Source organism: Crocuta crocuta, unplaced genomic scaffold (assembly GCF_008692635.1).
Source record: "Crocuta crocuta isolate KB4526 unplaced genomic scaffold, BGI_CrCroc_1.0 scaffold97, whole genome shotgun sequence".
NCBI lineage: Eukaryota > Metazoa > Chordata > Mammalia > Carnivora > Hyaenidae > Crocuta > Crocuta crocuta.
In genome coordinates, this window is record NW_027531999.1 from 7,668,612 (window position 1) to 7,692,342 (window position 23,731).

General features: G+C 39.8%; 1 protein-coding gene across 1 annotated transcript in view; it reads right to left on the reverse strand.

The window, feature by feature from the left end:
• Positions 1-6: 6 nt before the first annotated feature.
• MSRB3 (methionine sulfoxide reductase B3) overlaps positions 7-23,731 on the reverse strand; it is a 133,263-nt gene continuing 109,538 nt past the window's right edge. Inside the window, exons 5-6 of the mRNA XM_077775225.1 lie at positions 8,599-8,696; positions 7-1,111 (exon numbers count right to left, since the gene is read on the reverse strand). Coding sequence (XP_077631351.1) covers positions 944-1,111; positions 8,599-8,696 — 266 coding nt within the window. The 3' untranslated portion in view covers positions 7-943. The remainder of the gene's footprint in view (positions 1,112-8,598; positions 8,697-23,731) is intronic.

Genomic DNA, 23,731 nt, shown 5'->3' on the forward strand with positions numbered 1-23,731 from the left:
TTACTTGCAGTATGGCACCAGCTTTTCTGCTCGGCACTGGACTTTAATAACCAGGACTTCCTCCTTGGTCCTCTCTGCTCTCTTACTTCCGCTGCCTTGATGAAGTGTACTGTCCCCAATATTTTATTTTACACAGTGGAATTCACCAAAATGCCCTTCCAGCTGCAGCGGAGGGACGGACTTCTAAAAGGCAATGACAGGTGTTCTTCTTTGTGGAGTTTGAACAACATGGGGCTCAGCACTTTACAGTTGTCTTACATTCCAATGTTTTCAATGGAAAATAAAATAAAATAAAGGCCTAACCATGAGGTAATGTTTACTCTCTGCCACAACACTCAGTGCACCCCCTCGGATCTGGCAACAATTTAACATAAGGAAAGACTTTAGACCTTCACACCCGTTTAGTGAGAATAAACGACCTTAGCTCAAACTTTCCACAGGGCTGAGAAGTCTCACAAGGCGTCAGTCCACCCTTATCTCAGGTGGGCCCGCACAAATGTCTCAAGGCCCTGCATCTTGCGGCCTTGAGCACCCGGTCCCAGAGCCCTGTGCCCTCTCCACTGCAGAGATCTTGAGCTTCACATTAGGAGACCAAGCACCTTCCACCTGCCTCATAAGCAAAGGGTAGGGGGAGGGGGAGGGAATCTCAAAAGAAGCTATGTGCTCAAAGAAAAGAATGCCAAATGGTACTCAAGTGGCTTGTGAAGACGGTTCCCACAGCTATCTCCGTTCGCTGAAGTTATAAACAGTTCTGGATCTAGTCAATAGCAAAATACATTGGTGGCCAGGGCCTCTGTTTAAACAAAAGAAGAAAAATATTGATAGCACAAAACTGCCCTTCTATTTTTTTTTTTTGAAAAAATATATCTAAGACAATTCTGAGTATTTTTTTTTTTAACCAGCTGTGCATTAAGTGCACTTGTTTCCATGGCCCTCCGGGCCCCTACAGCTCCGCGTGGCCTGCCTGGGCTGGGCCAGCCGGCCCAGGGCCTCCCTCGGCGCCGCCGCGGCTCTCTGCTGGCGTGAACGACAAGGAGGCCGAATTTATGCAGTATCTTTTGCCGGTTGGACGAGGTCCGTCATCAAAAATGTGCCCGAGGTGAGCCCCACACTGAAAGAGAAGAGCGAAATGGTAAGGGAGAGGGCGCACAAAGCGGGCTTTGAGAGGAGCTCACATTCGGCCGTTTAAATGGATGACCGGCCTGTGGAGAAACGATGGAAACCATCATGGATGATTTCTAACCCGCCTGTCAATAGCTGCAAAGATGGTTTCTGGCAGGCACCTCACCACATGCTGAGAATAAAAAACACCAGAACTGTGCATATCAGAAATCATTTCGGAGCCACTGTATTTTTTGATCTATGAAGTCTCTCAGCCAGCTGAAAAAAGGACTGCGGTAATTTTATGAATTGAGTTGACCTTTGATCTCCCCTTGTAAGAAACATGGCAGAAGAAAATCTCGTGCTCCCCCCCACCCCCTCCCCGGCATTACTTTTGGCTTTGGATGGGTGGGTTTCAGATATGCAGAAGTCCACTGTAAAAGATACTGTGTAACTGGCCATGACGGAGGTGATGTTTGCTTTCATGGGCAGTAAAACGTAACATCAGACAAGCACTGGATGTTCTTGGAACCCAGCAAAGCAATGGCAAGGCTCCGCAGATTTATGTCATGGTCACCAGGACTGCAAGTACGGCAAATAGAAATGTCACTATCCAGCACGATCATTTCCTTTTGGCTTCCAGTAGATGGAGTGCCTCTGGCTTCTTTACCCACGTGAACTCTCTTATGTGGAAAAGGAATATGCTCAAATCCATGCTACAGACTATCCAAAAACTCGAGAAGGAGAAGAGGCCCAGAATCCAGACAGAAGCAAGAGGGATGATTGGCGAGAGAAATCCAGCCCAGAGATTGGATTGGTCTGCGCCAACCAATCAGATGCAGGGTATGGCTCCAGGAGATAAGATATGTCACACTTATCTATCCCTCACCCTTTCTCAGCAGAGACAAGAGTGAGGGATATGGAGATGTTAGTGCATCGTATTCAAACAGGCTATGGAAACACATCATTTGTCATGTAATCTAGGAAGCTAAAACCTGAGGCAAATGACTTCCATTCATTCCTTTAACAAATACTTATGGAGCACCTGCTACATGCCAGGCACTGTCTCAGACACTGAAGATACAGGCAACAACTGTATCAGTTGATACTGATACACGCAACAATCCTTGGCCTCGTAGAGCTTACATTCTAGTGGGAGAGACAGGTAATACACAAAGAAATAAGCTGACTGTCAAGAGTGATCGGTGGAAATAAATGCTGAGGAGAGGGGGAAAAATAAAGAAAAGGATATGAAGTGTCAGGGTTGGGTGCTGATGTTGCAGGCACGACTGTGCGGGGCCGCTTTCCTGGAGTACTCTGGAATACTCTGGAATAAGAAGCCAAAGAAAGTGAGGCAGTGGGTATCTCAAGGAGCATTTAAGGCAGATGGAAGAGTCAAGATTTAGGGAAGAACAGGAGAGAAAAGGCCTGTAAGATGATTTATTAATTCTTCTCACTGCGTTTGTTTGGTGGGTAAAACACTTATAGACTATAGGGAAAGAAAGGAGGAATTGACACTGGAATTGGGCTCATGGACCCAATGGAAATGATGAGAGAGAAGTGAAGGATGATGCTCATTACAACGGAAAGAACTAGTATCTCAGTTTCCCTACTAAGAGTGCTACACTCAGTTCTCAGGGGTTCTCTAGTTATTAATAAATTGCACAAACAGCAACCCTGACTATACGGCACCTCCAAGTTAAAAGTGCATTCTTATTTTACTGCCAACATACTGTGTCAGCTTATTAAAGAACTAAAAATGAACCCTGAACTGATTTGATCTATTGCCTGGAAAATATGAAACAGGCCTAAAAAACAAATCTTGCACTCTTTTACCACATTCTACGCAGGTTTAGGTAATATCAAGGCTGACAGCTCAGATTGCCTTTCCTTTCTATAAACAATTGAGGCCAAATTTTCAGGCATCAGCAGCTAAGATGCACCAGTAAAAATACATATGCTTACCCAACGGACACAGGAAAACCCTTATTTCTGCCTGCCAAAGCAGTCAGTGTGCAGGCCAGAAGGAACGAGTGCTCTCGGTGACCAGTACGTGTGCACAATTATTGATCTCACGTGCAGCTCTGCCACTTTGATCACCTGGCATCTGAGAGGCGGACTTTTCACATAAAAGCCTCCATTGGGGTTTTGTTTTGTGTTTTTTTAACGAGAGACTACAGCTCTCTGGCAAAATAAATGGTATTACCTTTATTAATCCTCTCTCAGGCATATTTAGAAAACGGTTCGATTTACCTTTAAAAATAAAGCATGATAAGGGTAGACTTGAAGGTATTTATATGGTCTTCATTTCCCAGATCACCTTGAAAAAATCCACTGAATCTATTGAAATGAGTTGGCCATTGGTCTGTAGTTTCCTCTGCTAAATCTGGAACTGGTGTCTTGGTTACACAGAAAGCAAAACACAGATTCTAGATGTCCTTAATCCAAAATGAAGAGGGAGAGGGGTGAGGAAGAGGACTTACAGTTAGAGAAAGGCAACAAGAATCCTTTGCCAACAATGCGATGGGTTGGGGAAGGGAAACCCTCGGAAAAGGTGTGAGTCCCCTAAATACCACAGTGAGAGCTCCATCATGCTTGCCACAAAGTGTCCTGGAAGATCACATCGGGCTTGGATAATGGAGGGAGGAGCGGAATTTCCAAACACGGCCAGGTGTTGGGTTATACCTGTACCACGACGTACCTGCCTGCTTCACAGAGCCATCTGTCCGCAGGAAGCCTACCCACACAGCGCCATTTCCACTCTCTCCCAGGTACTCCCAGTCTCCCGTAAAACAGGATTAGCCGGTTTCTTTCAAAAGTGCCTGAGCCCCGAAGGTTCCTCCCGGAGGGGAACGCACATGGAGCCCATTCTTTCCAGCTTCTACCCCTGGCCAAGGCTGAGATGATGAATGGAATTTGTCAGTGATGCATTGTTTCTTTAGCTGCCTTCGAGCTCTGCCTCCCCAGCCCCAGCCAACTTGCAATGTGTTGGGATCTCAGCACACCTGGTTGTAACTGAAACAAACTGGCTGCCCAATGAAGAAATCTCTGAAACCTGCTGTTAATGATTTATTTCAGGGCAAAATCTCGAGTGTGCACTTTGAAAGTTGTTTTAAAATGGTTATGCATTTGTTTTATGGGTAAAATACAAACTACAACGGAATATTCTAGCTCTCGTTCTGAAAAAACAACAACGACAAGATAACCGTTCAAAAGAAAAATTTTAAATTTCCAAAGGAATCCTTTATCACCTAAGCCTCCCACTCTGAAAAGCTGGCCACTAAAGAAGCTGGGGAGAGCCAAGGCAAAGGGGACTCCCCCCCCCCCACACACAGAGCCAACATCAAATTTAACATAATTCCTTAAAATCTGACTGCAACTCTCAAACGTGTGCATAAGAAATACAAATAGTGCATTCAACACAGTTACATATTTGCACCCTGATGTATTTCCAAGTGTCCGCAAGGGTTTTCTCCTAGCTATTCCTAGGATGTCTGGCCCTTTATTATTGTCATTTTCTCTTAAGTGTTTGATCTACAAGATGAAGCAGTTTCAAAGCAGGGCTTTTACACTTGGGCACATGGGGCAGGATGAGAAGGAGAAAAGAGTTTAAGAAGAAAAGCAATTTACTTTGCCAGTAGTATCCTGTTTTCTCCAACCGTTATTGAAGACACTTGTGTGTAAGTAGGGCTCTTTTCCTCTGTGCTTGTGATATTAATCTTTTGCCAAGGAAATGATTGTGAAGTCACCAGTTTAGCATTATGATTTTACTGAAAGATCAAGAAAAAGAGAGATGGACTGTGAGTCTGAAACCCTATTGTAACACATGGGTATCTTTAATCATCAGCAATATATGAGTTGTCATCTGCAAAAGATTAATAAGGTTTGGGGTTTTACCAAAAACTGCTTAACTTTTGAAAACTACTCTGTATTGGTGGATATTTACCTCTCTGCTGATGTGGCTGCCTTAGAACAAATTAATGATGATCGAAAACAAATTTAAGGGAGTCTACCATAGATTCCAGCAGTAATAGCAGCAGTCGTAAATGGACTCCAACTTAGGTAAACTCCGGGAATCTGATGGCTTCCTTAAAGAGGATTATGAAAAGTTAAGTGATTTTCTGGTCTCCCATTTGCTGCAGAGGTAGAATTTTGGTCTAAAGAAGGGAGAATTCCCCAAGTGTTACGAGAAGGGACTTAACTTCTCTGAACTGCAGCTTACACCATGCAACTCTTACCTCTTTGCACTGAATTTAAACTCCTGACAAAGTATTGCTTAACAGGCTGGCGGTGGAGGAAGAGGAAGAAGCAGTCAAACAATTATTCATAGTAGTCAGTGAAACTGGGATAGACACAATGTATTATATCACTAGCTGAAAAATGTAAATTCAATAACATTTTTAAAAATTCTTTAGAGCTGAAAATTTTCTGGAAATTGCCACAGCAAGGAAGAAGAGACACATGCCCACTGAAATGTGCAGATTTAAGATAAAGACCCTCTTTGAAAGAGATAACTAGGATACAATTCCTCAATTCAGTAGGTAGAATAGTAAAAGAAAACAAATATGGTTGCAACAAAAATCAGAATGTAACCAGGCAACTATTTCCTTCACCAGCAGGAATCCTAATGGAGGGCACAGAAGAATCTCTACCACCCTTGCTGATTTTCTGCTCTGGTAACTTAAAGATCAAGAGCAGTGTGCTAGGTTTCTTACGCAGTAAATTTTTTTAGAAGGACCTGGTTGCAATGTTTCTCTGAAAAGTGACGACAGTACTGAATCAATCTTAACTTTCCCAGTAAAATCTTACCAAGATATTATTACCAAAGAAGTCACAGGACACACAGGAAAACTACAGTGTGGTCGAAAGAGGTGATAAGTCACGGCTCCCAACATGTTTATGATTCCTACCCATAAGTGAGGCCTAATTCACTGCCTAGCGTGATCCATATCACAATTTTTAAAAACAAAAGCAAGAAGAAGAAGAATCCTAAGGACTCAGGTGAGAATTAAGGGCCAGTGCTTTAATTCAGTGAACTATTACTGTACTCACGAGGCAGACATCCCCCACTCTGCCCACTTGGAGAAGAATCTGGCAAACATAGCAAACACAGAATTCTTTAGGGCTGGAAGCTGATTATTTTCTCCATGAAACTTAACTTCTCAAAGCGTGTAGTTTTACACATGCCTTACTAGAACAAATTTCCCTCCCTCTTCCTTTTAAATTAAGACTTTTATTTGCGAGTCAAACGCTTTCCAAATATGAGAAGTACAGGTGATGGGAAAAGAATCTGAAAGGAAGAGCTCAGTGTCAGATCCTCACCCATTAGGAAATGACCCAAAGCTACAGTAACACTTACCTAGCCTTTGACTGAAGGGTTGGGAGGTGTGCCTGCTTTAGCTTAACATTTTTTATTACTGTTACATGATTGGGGAAGTTTGTAGGTTTCATTTGTCTTTGGTCACTGTAGAACACCTTCATAATGTTTTTTTCTTGACCACTACTAATATTATCTCTGTGGTTGGCACAGAGAAAGGAGGAAGTTTTTCTAACTGTGAATTTTTAAGAATTAGTCACAGAGACATTAGAGAATAGGGCATAAGGCAAGTTGTTATCTTATGCCTCACTTTTTCTGTGCCTTTTCTATTTGGTTTTCATAGGACCCAATGTTTGAAAGTGGGTTCTGAGTAAAAAGGAGAGTAGCAGTCATGTCACAGCCTTTAAGGTAGCTTAAAAAAAAAAAGTCTTATGAGAGGTTTATTAAGCGCTACGTGCCTAAGCTATACATTACTAGGTACCATCCTATCCAGTTCCTTTTTTGTCAAGTATTTTAGAATCCTGAAGAAATCATCATAACTAGTTTTTGTGGCTGTTATAAAAACATCAATTAAAATTCAATTGAATGCAAAATGAATTGAATTAAACTAACTGCTGGAGATCATAGAATTTTTTTTTAATGTGACTCTTTCTGGCCTGTCTGTATACCTACTTCCCTGCCTGCCTGTCTAAGCACCGTGGAGCCCTGGAGCTAGATGCCCAAATTTGAGTCTCAGTTCTGCCACTTAAATCTATGTCGATTTATACAAGCGTAACTGCCCTCTTTGTGCCTCAGTTTTCTCAATCCCAAACATGAGAAAGAATAACAGTATCTACCTCACAAGGTTATTGTGAGCATCAACCAGAGCAGCTTTTACAAATGCTGGTATTCAGGCCTCGCACATGCCACCTAATTTAGAATCTCTGGGGATGAGACCCAGGATGAGAAAGTTCCACTATCTTCCTCAGAGACTTATATCTTAGAAATAAGAGTGAACTGAAAATATGACTTAGATAAAATATGAAGTCTGCTTTTCAAGGGAGAGAGTGGTCTTCATGGTTAGAAGACAGTCAAGTTGCCAGCTTTATTATTTTTTTTTAAAAGAAAGTACAAATTCATCAGATGGTTAGGTTCTAGCCAGTCTCCCTCCCTACTTGGTAGTAAATATGCCACCTACTCCCTAAAACCCTTGTGCTTGATGAAGGGGGTTAAAGGGCAGGTAGAAGAATGTCGAGGGAGGCCCACATGGCAATCACTTTGCTATTTCAGGTGCCTGACGGTGCCCCCTTTACCTCTGATACTCACAACAGACATCTCCCAACAAAATACTCAGTAATATCAATGAATTTCAGTGCCACAATACTCAGACTTTATACCTGACTTATTTAAAGCAGACTAGAGCAGTACTTTCTACTCTAGAGTAGAATGGGCCGTCGCTCCTATTGTACAGAAGGTCCTGGCTGTGTCTCTGGGTTTTAATACAAAATGCTCTACGAGTTCAGGTCCCTTGATTGTGAGAGATTAACTATTTTTGCCTCCTCAACCCATGCTCATTTTCTCCCTTAATCTGGGTAGAGAAGAGTGACAGGAACTAATGAGAACATTCTTGGAAAAGAAGAGAGGTCTGTCTACCAGGAGAAGTAGGGAAGACGTTACCTTATCGCGCATTCTTCCTCTGGCTTCCTCTTTCCACTGCCATTCCCCAAACCCTCACCTCTCACCCACACAGGGAAAGCTGTTTCTGGGGTCTTTACTGACCACGTTTGTATCATTACCATTAGAGGTATTCCAATGGAACAATTGGTGGACAGAACTGCAGGGAGAGGGGTATTACCGAACATTAGATTATATAAAGCCACATGGTGAAATCTTCCTGTGCCCTAAGAGTAGCCCATTCCCTGCTGCACTGAGGCAACTGAAGATGATTTTTCCTACCAATGTTTTGGGGTTTTTTTAAATAGTGTTGGAGCCAATGACTGCCATTTTAATTGGACTTGCTGAACACCTGAAGACTGAGATATCATTAAGGCATTATAGAGACTTCATTGCACTCCCTGCCCTGTCCCTTTTTTGTAATCAGTCACTTGGCCCTAGTTGCTATGTTTAGCTCAGCCAGGTGTCCTGAACATGTTTGCAATGCAGGGCGAGCAGCATATTGGGTGTCAGGTGGGGTTACTGACCTGAGAGCAGCTGGTTTCCACCCTGTGCATCCCGTAGGAAAAGTCATCTGTGAACGTGATTGCATCAGAACTGATCACATCGTGGAATGAAGGCCAACCTGGGGCAGAGCAACACGAGAGCAAAACAGAGAGGAGAGATATACAGCCTTGGGTTAGAATACAGTTTTAAAGAATTACTGTGCAAAAAAAAAGGACAATCTCTAGTACATGAATCATGCTTAACTTTTTCAACCTGGAAATAAAAAAGGTCAAAAGCTGAAGGATAATATATTTCATAAGAGTGCAACGATTTTTTAAGAATAACCTTTTCCTCACATTCAGATTATAGTTGAATTGGGATTTTGTGTTTCAAGAAGCATTCTTAGCCCATCCAGAATTTCTTAGGGCCCTCCTGAATTTATAAAGCTGTCTCTTGCACTTTGTCTTATCTCTCTTCTTCAGAGGCACGGAGCACTCAAGATGGGTCTTACGGTGCGACATTTTCCAAAACACCATCCAATTGTTCTGGCTGTTAACTTTTGGACTATTCCATGCCTCTTTAGGAAGCATGCTTTTTTAGTACTTTGTATGGTTAAAATATTTAAAAAATGAGTATTCCACAGTTTCCATCTTTATCTAATTTCTCGGGACGGGGGTATCTGGAAATCACAGCTTCTATCTATTTTATGGGGCAAGCGGCTTGCTCACTTCCTAGAAGAAAGTCAGAAAGCAGTGTTCTCCAGGCATCTCTAGGGAACATCTTCTCTCAAATAGCATCTTGTTCCAATTTTCATTTATTCTCATGATTTTTAAAATATGCACACAGCTTTAAGAAACTCAACGATAAGGGCCGTAAGATTGTACAAATGTTTATGGGTGTACAGTCAGGTTTTATGTTCAATACTTATAGGTCTGTTTTTACATATTTCCAGAAAATTTGTCTGGAGTTACTGAGCTGAAGCCCAAAATGATGGAAGAGGTGCGATGTTGCTGAACTGCTGGTACATTTTTTTTTTCTCTTTCAGAAGCCAAATTTATTCCTGCAGAAAGGAGGAAGCCCTTTAAAAACATGGTGCGTTGTGTTAATACACCAACTGAAAGAAAACAGAATGCAGACTTCAACAATATGATTTCCAGTGTCAAACAAAACAAACTGGCTCAGGCCAAGTTTTTATAAGAAACTCCCCCACGCTCCACACCCCCCACTAGGCAACAGTATAGCTTTCACAGTTGGTGCTAGGTTTAACAGCACCAACACTTTCCAGTTCCTTGATTTGAGTTCAAGATTGCTGCAAATCACCAGAAAAATCTTAACTTTCTAGATATAAGATACCACTCCTCAAAAAACAATTATGCCAGCAAACACCAGTATTCCTAAGAAAAACTTCTCTCCCTATTTTCTAAATTCTAAAGAGAATCTAAACATATTCTAGGCTATAGCTTTTGGTTTATAATGACTACTTGACACCTATATGTCTTCTTGCTCAATGGTAGAAGTTTCAGTAGCTAGCAATGACAGGTTTAAAGGCGATGTTTGAAGACACTGGAAAATAACTTAGCTACGAATAGAAAGAAGAGAACATTCTATATTTTTTAACCTCCCAGGTTACAGACAACTCATTCAATGGCAGTTTTATGGCAACTAATATCATGGAGGGACATATTTGATTCAGTGGGAAACAGATAAAGAGTTAGGAATTTTGTTGTTGTTGTTAATTTACCATAAAGCTACCCCCCAGCACACACACATTTTCCTATTTCTAGAATTCGAAATAGGTATGGCGAAATGTACATAAAATATATATATTTCCCCCTCCCACATTACCTCCTCATTTTTTTAATGTTTACTTATTTTTGAGAGAGAGGGCACGTGAGTGGGGCAGGGGCAGAGAGAGAGGGAAACGGAGGATCTGAAGCAGGCTCTGTGCTGACAGCACGGAGCCTGATGTGGGGCTTAAACTCACAAACTGTAAGATCATGACCTGAGCCAAAGTTGGATGCTTAACTGACTGAGCCACTCAGGCGTCCCCCCTCTTCATCTTATATACACTTCTCTTGTTCTACTTATACTGGATTTTTTACTTATTTGTTTTCATGCTTTCCTCTCTGACTAGGTGGTGAACACTTTGGAGGCAGAGTCTGTGCAAATAAGAAAATGAGATGAATATTTATGGTACGTCACAGAGTCCCACAGGAGAGAGAAAATATAATCACATTCCTTTTTTACCTGCTACCTTAAGAAATAAGAATGCTGTTTTGTCAGTGGAGTGGTATACAGTGTGGCTCAAACATCATAATTAAGCCTCTCTTTATAGGTGCAGCAAGCTTATTATTAATTTAGGATGATATATAAAGATCATCTAGGTCACTCACTGAACAGAATTTTTTGTGGGGAGGAGAAGGAGAGGGGGCGGAAGGACATGGTACCTGCCTATGGTATGCAGGCCCTAAGTGGCAAAGCCAAAGCTGGACTCTGGGTACTCTGACTTTAGTCTAGGGCTGTCTTCTCGTGTTCTGCTTTCTTCCTCCATAAAAGGCCGAGACAGCATTTACTTCAATACTCCAACAGGAAGCAGGCTGCAGGTTTTAGGACTGGATGGTGGTAACATTGTACCACTTAGGAGCTTCGAGGTTGCAGTGGATAATGAATGTACCCTAAACAATACTGACTCTCTCACTAATAACCAAACTGTTCCAAAAGAAAGTCCAAGAGTAATGACATATATTTGTAACCTAGTTTGGGACATGGATAACTTTTTATTCATTTATCTAAAACAACTACAAATACTTTGAAACTCACCTTATGTAATAATATTGAGAAAGCTGTCAATTCTGTTTGGGGTTCCTTAATTCGAATTCTTTCCTAACAACTGTGAATCATTGCCTTTTAAAACTTTGGAGAGGGAAAGGAACTGCCTTCCTTGAATGAATGAGCTATTAAGCCACACAGCTATCCATCTTGTCTCCATGAATTAAATATTTATAGAATTTTCCAGAAGACTATATTCAAGATTAGACAAGGATGAGGTATAGCTCATGGGGTAGGGGCTCTCCAAAGATTTCAGTGTTTCTAGGAAAACTGCTGACACTTGAATAGTGTATTAGTTATTTCTTGCGGCATTGTTTAAACATCAGAAGAGACGCTAAAAACCCAACCAAACAAAAAACAATTTTTTTCCAAAACTCCCCAAAATTCAGTGTCTCTTTGCGCTGTAGAAGAAATGCAGGTTTCAGGATGGAATATTTGATATGTCATTCAAATCTTCATTAGTGGAGATTGACAAGGGCAACTACGTTAAAGACTATAAATAACCCAGTGTGCCGGAACACGTTTCAAAAGAGAATCATGGCCAAGTTCAATAAGGTTAACACAGGAGAACATTGAATGCTTTTTCTAGGTCTCCCAGAAAAAGCAAAGCTCTACAGAAGGAGAATCCATCAGAAAAGCAAGTCCTTATTGACAATCAAACTAAGAAGGACCTTTACCCAAGAATAAATTGTCTCATGGCAGGGAAGCCACAGAGATGACAGCACTTTGAAAGCGAAATTCCCTCATCATGTGAAAGTATTTAAAGGAGGAACTCTTCACTGCTGCAAAAATCCTCAAAGGAAACCCTGCCCCCACTCCTAATAGTAAGGAAAGTGCTTCAAAGGGTGATAGGCAAGGCTGAAGCAATCTGGGTCTTGTTGAGAAAATTATCTTGAGCAAAAGGGGGAGGGGGATGTGTTTATGTCAGTTTTGACATTAAAGAAAGATCATCCATCCTCCTTTCTCTAGGATTTCCCTTTTGGTCTTCTCATCTAACAAAACATTATTTGTTTTGGATGCATTCCATGCTCTTTTTAAAAGAACAGCCATTTGAAAACCTGTATAAACAGAGTTGGTTCACCCCACCCCCGATACATCCCTTTGTTTCTATTTGATGAGGTTTTTTGGCTGTATTATCATTTTATTTCTAAAAGTATAAACTGTACTTTGTAGATATTAGCCTGTCATCATCAGGGATGTCCTCTATTCAATAAATAGATTCTCCCCTCAAAGACTTCTCGCCTCCAGACAGCATATGAATACAAGTACCACAACTAAATCAGCCAAGGCGACTACAGGCAGTCCTGCTTCAGGGTGACCCAACCATCAGGCCACATTAATCTGCAGACATAACTTCATAGTATTGGCATAACAGGAAGCACATCCATGATATGTTCATTTATATCCCAAATCTAAGAACAACTGATCCAGTTTGTGAATAGCAGATCCTTGGCACTTGCTACCATCTAGAATGGATTTTTTTAAAGACTGCAGTAAAAGGAATTATTCCTTCTGACTCAGAATGTGGCTCACTAGAGCTGCTCAGAGTCTACTTGAACCCATCCCTGAATAGAGATGCAGCTTTCCACAGTGGTGTTCTATTGACAGATCTGTAAATGTTTCATTCTAACTGCCTCCTGAGAAAAACTATCTCATCACTCTATCCCATCCTTTTCCTCCTTCCTTTCAAAAATCTTTGAAACAAGTTGTCAAAAGCAGCAACGTACTATGAACAAGTTGAAGCCAACCCCATCTGCACCATGTCTAGAAAATGTGGTCCTCTTTCCTCTACTCTTAATTTGACAAGGATTGCTATACAGCTGCCACGTTCCTTGTATCTCCCCCCACACCCCAAATAAAAATAAGAAACCTCAGTAAGTTAGCTACATGACCCGTCAACAGAACACAACAGAAACTACCCATGACCAAGAATTATTACACTGAAATGTAATTACAGATGTTTTAGTATCTTCAAACGCAAAATCAGTTTGAACACAACAAATCCCAGTTGGGCTTATTAGATGATGTTTTAATAACGATAAACATTTGAGCACGGTTTTGGTGAGACACACTGGACATTTACAGATCTGTATTTTTCCTCTATGTACCAATCCCCACAGCTCTATAATTCTAGGTTATAGATGGCTAAGATGGCCTTAGCACCCTGACCCTCCTTCTACCATTTTCTCCCCATTCCAATGTTCAGCCCTAATGAAGTCTTCTATGCTTTTCTATAGATTGGTTCTGAGAATTGAAAACTAGTAAACAGCATTAGTATTATTAGGGCTATAGACATGTTGCTACTGCATAGCTAAGGTGTGCTGGGATTAGACCACCTTCTCCACTGATACAACTGGCATAACCCTAGGCTGCTTAAATCAAACACATTTCCCTTCTTTTATACTGCATCACAATTAAAAGGCATGCCACGTTTTCTTTCATTTTTTTGTTTGGACCATGACTTTCCTATACAAGTGTACAAATTTGCTCTATAATTCAATATTTTAATTTTCAAATTTTAATTAGGAATATTTCAACCATATGCAAAAACATGTAGGATAGATAGGCATCCATGTTTAACAGATATTAACTACCCAAATTTAACAGATAATATTTTTTCTGTATTTGCTTCAGATTTTTCTCTTTTTTTCAACAAAATAAAATGTTACAGTTACAGCCAGATCTGCCTCCAGCCTTCTCCCCCACCCTTACACTTCCTGGTGCCCCAGAGATGATTGCTTATGTCCCATTCCCACACTTTCTTTGATTCATTTTCTACATATGTCTATACTACAAACAATGTAAAATGTTTTAAATGCTAAAAATTCACATGAGTGACGCTGCATCATAGGTATCTTTTAGCAACGTATTTTTTTCACATTATTCCTGGTCTTTAGTTTTGGGTTTTTTGGTCTTTTTTTTTTTTTTTTTAAACAACATCATCTTCTTATTTTATAAATGAAATATTTCAAATACCTCTGAGAATATGAATTAGAGAATTGTTTTAATTTTGGTTTTTCTATTATTCTCTAAAATATCTCTGCGTCCTCTGAGACAGTTGTTCTCTTTTTCTTGGTTTTTGTCTTTCTTGCTGTGGGTTTTCTTTGTTGGACCATTTCTATTTAAGAATGGAGGTCTGGGTCATTTGTCCCACACCGCTGACACAGGCTCCCTCTACTCTCAGCTACAGCATGGGTTTGTTTCCTCATTAGCTCTTAGCGCTTAACAGAAAGGCCTCTGGGGGCCTCTGGGGACACTGTTGTCGTTTGCTGAGGGATGAGGGTATGTCCCAGAGTTCCCTGAATACCTGTCTGGGGAATGGCTCACTCTGGCGCACGACACCTCACTAGCAGTCCCAACGCTCCCAGACAGGCTGTTTAATATCTTTAGAGAGCAGTCTCCCAGGATCCTCCTCCCCCAACCCCCATGGGTAACTGATGATCTGCCGTTCTAACTATGAAAGTGAGGAAGCTGTAAAACTGGTCTAGGTGCTCTTTAGACTTTCAGGGAAACAGCTTGTTGTCAGCCCTCCATTTGGCTCTTGACAATTCTGTACTCTGAGCCTCTCCATAATTCTGCCAGGCATCTGGGCAACAACTCCTGTAAGTATTTTGGGCTGCTGCTTTCCTTAATCAATCATGCCCAGTAATTAATTGCCAGCCACTGTTTTCTTGGAAAAATCGGTTAAAACTTCTGGTCTGCTCGACACCCCCACCCTTATTCCAATTCTCTTTGCAGTGGGGTTCTTCTCCTTTTATGCCTCCTCCTCTTTCTTCGTCTTTTCCTTACTCTCACTTTAAAGGGTTCTCCTGGGAGAAAGGGTTACAAACATATATGCTCAGTCTATCATCTTGAACAAGAAGCTGAGATTTCTTTTTTTTTTTTAATTTTTTTAATGTTTTATTTATTTCTAGGAGAGAGAGAGAGAGACAGCGTGAGCAGGGGAGGGTCAGAGAGAGAGGGAGTCACAGACTGAAACAGGCTCCAGGCTCTGAGCTGGCAGTCAGCACAGAGCCCGACGTGGGGCTTGAACCCACGAACCGCGAGTTCATGACCTAAGCGAAAGTCGGACGCTTAACCGACTAAGCCACCCAGGCGCCCCAGATTTCTTTTTAATAAACTGCAGATTTTGGTCTCTTGATCTAATATTTTATGGGAAGAAGCAACAGATTTCAGGCATCATAATTTTTCTACTAACCGCCATTATATGAATTTTTGCCTCACTGATAAAACCCAAAATTGATGTAAGGTTTGGCAGTTTTAACTGGCTCAGACTTGATGCAAAGTGGTTCTGGACTCATAGCATGAGAGCAGGACATCTGCAGTGCCCTCTGAGTTAGCGCCACGGCAGGCCAGGGCTGTCTCTTCCTGGAGCAGCTTCGGTGGGGAGAACTTTACAGAACACTTTTCAACTCTATTTTTGATCATTCCTTACGGTGTGAGAATGTATTGTATTTCTGCCCTCCTGCCACTGCAAATATAAAGACAAGTATCCCCCTACATGCTGATGACACGATTTTATTACTGCAAACAAGCAATGAGTCTCAAGAGGCAAACTATTCTAGTCAAGAAAATGGTTCATCAGTAATTAGGACAAAAAGAAAACCACTGCTTTTGGCAAACATTCTCCCATGCTTCATTCAGCTTTATTAAGCAGTACCTCAGATAAAAATAATATTTAAAATGCTTCTCTTGAAAAACAGGAGGTTTAGGATATAAAAAAAATAGCATAGCTCTACAGACTCTAAAAACTCATGAAGACAAAAAATTGCTCAAGTGCATTTTCAAGCATTAATTTTATTTTGGTTATTGATTCCCTTGCTTTTTTATCTTGTCAAGTAACCCTGTATGTAGTTCTAAGTGGCAGTGGCATTTTGAATGTCAGCAACATGTTGAGTGGCATGATGACTGGGCCACCTGAAGCGTTTAGTAACATGAGCAGGCTGGAACTTTAGGAAGATGGTTCTGGAAGCAGACTGAGGATGGGGGATAAGATCATGAAAACAGGTACATCAAATGGAAGGCTGTGTGGCAATAGAAGTGATGAAGCTCTAAATGAAGGCATTTGCAATGGGACTGGAGAGCCGGGGAGAACTTATCAAGAGATTAAGAGACCACAATTCACTGATTTGGGTGGTACCTGCTGGGGAGTGAAGGAGAAGAGTAGGGCCAACTTACTACTAGGTTTCTTGCTTGTATGACTAGCTAGATCATGCTAGTCATACATGTTTTTCAGGGAAAATAAGAAAATCCATTTAGTGTGGAACTATCTGGGAGGCTGAGGGAAATGGGGGCTCAGAAGTGAGACCCTGGCTAAAGATACAGATGTGAAAGTCATCAGAGCACAGAAGACAGAAAGGTTATAGATGAGGATATGCAGAAAAGCAAAACGGGAGAACCAGACAGGTATTTAAAAGGTGAACTGAGGAATAAGAGTCAGCGATGGAAAATAAAAGAGAGCATTTCAAGAAATAGGAGGAGCACAGGGAACCAGGACAGTGTCAGATAAGGGAAAATTGATTCAAGTTGGAAGACAGTCAGCAGGGACATCATCTACAGAAAGGACAAGTCGAATAAGATCAGGGAGGAGACTGCTGAATTTAACAATTAGGAAATCTGGCGGCCTTTAGGAAGAGCCATTTCAACGCACGGACAGAAGCCAAACTCTGTTGGGCTGAGAAGCCTATGTGAAGTGAAGCACCTAATCAAAGACTGCCCTTTATACAGCCTGGTGGGGAAGGAAGGTATGGTAGCTGGATGACTAGCAGGAGAGCATAATGATATTTATGTTAACATACTTGGACACTGGGGGTCCTTCCCACCGATTCCACCTTTCTGTGTTTTCTAAAGTGTTCTAAATTTCACAATATTTTCTAATGGGATTCTCACAATAAAATGAGTAATATGAAAATATTTAGACATGCTAAAAATCTTCAGCATGACTCAAAATGCTCCTTAGGTTACTGAACAGAAGCTATATTTGAAGAAACACTAAAATAAAATTCCATCTCTAGGATCTTTTTTATCTCTAAGTTGTTGCTACTGTTCCTAATGTCTTTTAATCTACCAAACTGAGAATAAATGGCTATGATAATCTGTTTTGCCTTTTGGCACAAAGTAGGTGCTCAACAAATATGATTAAAGACCCGAATCCAGAACTTTAACTCTAGGTCAAGTTCTCCTGCCAAACATGTTCACGGCACCCAATACCTTCTCTTCAAAGCATGTATCATGGTTTGTAATTACTTATTTGTATGGGTAATTTTTGATTAACGTCTGCTTCTTTCCCTAAGCTCTGTGAGATCTTGGGGATTGCTCTTTTTAGTTTACTGATTTGTTTGTTGCTATATCTTCAACACTTCGCTCATAAAAATATTTGCTCAGTGAAATAATAAAGAATGTATCATATTTTATTATGTAACAACAAAACTGGACTTTATTAAAAAGATCATCACTTAGTTAAGATATGCCTATCACTAGGTCAATCAAAGAAAATTTTTTTCAAAAGGCAAATAAGTTTTACTATTTTGCTTGAGGCAATTTTTTTTACAAATATCAAATTTAATACATTGTTTATTTTCCTACCAAAAATAGTGACTTTCTTCAAACTGATTATCAGTAATTTCTTCTATAGAAACCACATAGTCTTATCAATCATAATCACGTTGGGCATTTGAATCTACTGAAGAACAAGATGACCAAAGACTGCCAAGGACACTGAGGTGTCCTTTGGGCCACGTGAACATCTGATATCTATTCTCTCTAGAGATTAATAATGTACTGCAGAGGGCTTTACTAATTCCTTTGAGCCCTGCACAGCATTTTTAAATAGTTCCAAACACACAAGATCTCTAATTGGTAAGGGTTTCATCCGCAGTTTTCTTGCGATCTCAAAATATCTCAGAAACTCCTAAGCAGGAAATGACAGGGGCAAGCTTCTCTGTTTCCCTTTGAGGAGGCAGCTATTAATACTTTTTTTTCAGGTTCAATAAAATTACTGAACTCAAACCATTTCAACCAAAAAACTGAAGAAGGGGACTTTATTTTCCCTGGCCTGAACACTGTCTCTTGCTACTTTAAATCATAGTTAATGTTTTAAAAAGTGTATCTTACACATAAGTCAGTTGTAGACTTTTAGCATCAAAGGATCTGAGCAACATCACATGTAACGACCTGACCTTTGGCTATAATTTCTAAGTGCCATTAAAAAATGTCTCTCAAACTGGTTTTAAATTTAGTGTTGACCTAGTAACCTTGATCTAAAAACATTCAACTTCAGATGATTATTTTATTTTGCTTCCAAAAGCTCTTCAGTCCAGTGAGGCATCCATTAGGAAGCTTCACAGAGAGTTGAGTTTGCTCAGAATTTATTGCCTACATCGAACAGGAAGATGGTGATTTGGGTTGCTTGCTGAGTGAAGATTATTTACTGTGCTTAACTGACCTTAAGAATGCCAGGAGGGATGCAGGACAGGGAAATTCAAAGAAGTACAGATTCTATTCTCAGCGACATGCAACCCAGACGGAAAGTGAAATAACGTTCTGTTCAGCTGCAGTCCTGAATTCAGTCTATTCACTACACAGCATCACTGGGGACTGTAGAACTATTACTTACACTCTTTAGTTGAGTACCTATCACAATTTTCAAACAATTTCTCTCTTAAATATATGTACCTGATAAAATATGTAACACTGCTTCTTCTGAGGGACTTGTCTTGAAATTCTTTTACTTATCTCATTTTCCTCCTGATATTTTTCTTTGACTGAAACTTCTCTACATTTCAGAATAGACTTTAGATTGCTGTGCTATTATATACTTGTAATTATTACAATCTGAATAAAATACTTCCTTGTTTTCGTAAATGGATGATTCTTCATCAGTCTACATCACCTTTTTAGGATGCATCAAAACTTAGTTCCTCTACTACAATTTAAATTTCTGACAACCCATCTTAAAAATATATTTGGAAACAGAACAGATTACTAAGGAAAGTTTTTAAACACAAATATTTTAGAATAAAATAATTGTTTATACAAAAAAGATGTTTTGCCCTTGTGGCAGACACATGGCAAAGTTGAAGCAGTTTATTAAACATTGTACATTCTCTAACATATTACAATTTTTTAATAAATTTCATCAAAGAGGCATGAAGCAAACAACATCAAACCAAGGCATACTGTGATAACTAGATGTTCTTTCTAAAGTCCTTCAGGGAAAACTTGCTGACACTCAATCCTCATTGTTCTGCTCTTCGTTTTCATATATTTAATCACACTCTAATATACTATAACTTACTGTTTACAATTTTTTTGTTTATTGTCTGTAAGAGAGAATTCTTTTGTTCCTAATGCATTTAAAGCTCCCAGAAGGATGTCTTGTAACATTCCTGTTACTCTGGAAACCCAGGATTTAAAAATAACCCTTGTGTTTGTCTTGAAAGACACACTCACAAAAGTCTTTGTTATAGAATTACTTATAGGATCTCTAGGTCACTTACTAATATTTACTGATGATTTTCACACCTGGCTGACACTCTTTTCTCTACCGAAAATTCCTACCTACATTCTAACCCACTTAATACCCCTTGTATCAACAGCTCTTTGAGACCTTCAGAGAGGTGAAACCAAACTATTCTATATAGCCAAGGTCTTGTGCCAAGCAAGACCCATGGGTACACATGGTCTTTGCAATTTGAAAGTCTCAGTGGCTTTGCTTCTGACCACTGGCAGGCTTAAGGCATTAAAAATTAGATGTCATCACATGAAGAAAGCTGAACTTCAGGGACGAAATTGGTTACAGTGGTATGGTACAGCACAGATATTGTAATTTGACCCTGGACAACCAAGACAAAAACCAAATGAGAAAAATTCCATCAAGGTATAAGCATATCCATAGTATAGTCCATGGCCTATAGGCTGACACATCATTCTGTCAGTTGTGCAATAACACTCAAGTCCTACCCCTCTCAACCACTTGTTTTTCAAAATATTTTTTTAACGTTTACTTATTTTTGAGAGAGAGAGAAAAACAGAGCACGAGTCGGGGAGGGGCAGAGAGAGAGGCAGAATCTGAAGCAGGCTCCAGGCTCCAAGTTGTCTGCACAGAGCCCGATGTGGGGCTCAAACCCACAAACCATGAGCTCATGCCCTAAGCTGAGGTTGGACATTGAACCGACTAAGCCGCCCAGGGGCCCCTCAACCACTTGTAAATGAAGCAAGGTGCAGGAACAAGATTTAGCTACTTAGTACTGAGTAGACACAAATAAATGTTAGCTGAATGAGTGAACCAAATTGAGGCTGAAGAAAATATTAACAAAAATTATGAAAACGGTATCACACTATACCAATGTTTGTATTTCAGACATTTTTGACAAAGATCACCTCTCAAGCATTTATTGTTTTTTTATCATGATAGACCAGAGTATAGCACTCAATGGATTATAGTATCTCTTGGTACTATGTCATGGAGACCTATGGAATTTCTTTGATCTTTTCTAGTTTGAATAGCATAAAATTGCGGAAGGCATGGTCAGCATCCATAAACGTAAAAAAACCCTGGCACTGTTGCAGCAGTATATAGTCTCCTTTTATTGAGATATTTGGCCTCCTTTCAGTATAACAAACATTTTTTAGAGTCTCAATCATGTATTATTAAAACCATGGTCTTAAAAGCGAGGTGAAAATTAAATTGTAATTATATTTCCCATATTAGATAACTCCCTTAGGAGAAATCCCTTAAGGGGAATTTTGCCATACAAAAGATTTTTAAAAATCATGTACTTTGACTTTAGGTGTAAATCAAGAGCCAGCGCAATAGCTGTTTAATCTTTAACGGTTTTCTTTTTGTGCATTTTTGTTTGTAATGTATGTCCCATACAAATAATTTTTACCTCTCACTTGCCCTCAACTTTATGTTCAGTTCCAGGTATTGCCCTGAGTGTCTGGCTTGTAAGAGATCTTAACACTATTCATCTTTCAATGCCTTGTGGCTTAGCCCCCATTGCTTTTGAAAAATGTCACACACATATTTTATTAACCATATATACATGCATAAATGTGACTATATCATACATACTTTAAGTGCAACTGTTTTTCCTATTTTCTTCCCTCCTTTCCTCATCCTTCAGGAAACCTTATAGTAGCAACTTAATAAGGGTTCTACCACATTTTTTCCATGTCCTATTAGCTTCACAAAATCATAGGTACACACACACACACACACACACACACAAGTAAATGTTCTAGTAGCTGCATAATATTCCACTGTGCAACCATCCCCCAAATGACAGGAATGACTTGGTGTCCAATTGTTTTCCTCTATGAAACTTACTGCTGTAACAACCTTGCATATATGCTCCTATCTCCAGTAGAATTTTTCTTCCTATGGGATAGATGCTTAGGAACAGGATTGCTAGGTCAAAAAATAAATGCATTTTTATGTTTAGTAAATATTTCTAGATGGCTTTCCAAAACAAACACAGTTGAATACTCTTTCTCCATACCCTCCATCAATAATTGGTATTGCAGCTTTTTATTTAAAGTTTATTTATTTATTTTTGAGAGAGAGAGAGAGACAGAGAGAGGGAGAGACAGAATCCCAAGCAGGCTCCATGCTGTCAGCTGCAGAGTCTCACATGGGGCTTGAACCCACAAACCATGAAATCATGACCTAAGCTGAGATCAAGAGTTGGATGCTTAACCAGTTGGGCCACCCAGGCACCGCAGGTGTTGCAGCTTTGAAAAACTTTCAGTAAATTATTGCCAGTAGCTCATTTAAGCAAAATTTGTATTTCAGTGACTGTCTGTAATAGCTTACTTTTATTGGAGGGTAGAGGGAGAGTGGGAGAGAGGGACAGAGGAAGAGAGAGAGAGAGAGAGAGAGAGAGAGAGAGAGAGAGAGAGAGAGAGAGGAAGGGAGAGAATCCCAAGCAGTTTTGACACTCTGCTCAAAGCACTATATGGGACTTGATCGCATGACTCAGATAAATGACCTGAGCTGAAATCAAGAGTCGGATACCCAACCAACTGAGCCATGCAGGCACCCCAACATAGCCAACTTTTAATGTTTGTTGGCTATTTGCTTTTCTGAGACTTGCATCTTCATATTCTTTGCCCTTTTTCCCTACTGGGTTATTTATCATTGTTAATTTTCTTTGGAACTGGTAACAGTTCTTTGTTATTTTTTTTTTAATATTTTTATTTATTTCTAGGAGAGAGAGAGAGAGACAGCGTGAGCCGGGGAGGGTCAGAGAGAGAGGGAGACACAGACTCTGAAATAGGCTCCAGGCTCTGAGCTGGCAGTCAGCACAGAGCCCGATGCGGGGCTCGAACCCATGAACCGTGAGATCATGACCTAAGTGAAAGTCGGACGCTTAACCAACTAAGCCACCCAGGTGCCCTAACAGTTCTTTGTTATTACAGAGGTTAATCAGTGGCCTCCGCATTACAGCCATACTTTATATCTGTTGTTTCTGTCCTGACTTTATGATTTTTTTTTTTTTAAGTCAAGTATGTCTATCCCTTTCTTTTGTGCTTTCAGGTCTCCTAGCTCGGTTATTAAGAGCTCCCTGCCTCTGGACTATATACATGGTATCCCATATTTTGTGCAGGATTTTTGTTTTGTTTTGCATTTAGATCTCAATTCATCTGGGATTTCTTTCTGTATATGAAATAATATTTCAATTTTATCTCCTTCCAAATGGAAGAGCTGCAGGGTCATCAACAATATTTAAATTGTCCATTCTTGACTGAATTTAAATACTATGTTTAACTGATATTTATTTACATACTCCCTAGTTTACTCTATGAAAATATTTATCTATTGCTATACAAATATAATTTTATTATTGTGGCTTCATAGCATGTTCTTATGTTAGGAAAAGCAAGTATCTACTTACAGATTTTCTTTTTCATAAATATTTCTGCTTTTTTTTCCTTAAATGGGTTCATTATAAGTTAACCGGGGGTTTTTTGATCTTTAAAAAAAATCATCTTTAATTCACTTTTTCTTTCCACAATTGTTTAATGTTTTCTATTTCATTAACTTCAGCTTTTATCTTTATTCCATCTTCCTAGAGTTTTTATTGTTCCTTTTGTGAAGTTCCTTTATTTTTCATCCTTTTTTCCCCTTTAATAACAAAGGTATGCAAGGCTATAAATTTTCCTCTAAATATAATGTTCACTGTCTCCCAAAGAGTTAGATATTTACTGCTAATTTCATTGGCTTATTATAAAAATATGGCCTATAGAAATGCAGTGTCTCATTTCTAAATTTTATTAACTTTAGTAATTTTATGAATATTTTCTCTGTGACCAAGTAAATGATCTATTTTTTAATGTTGCATG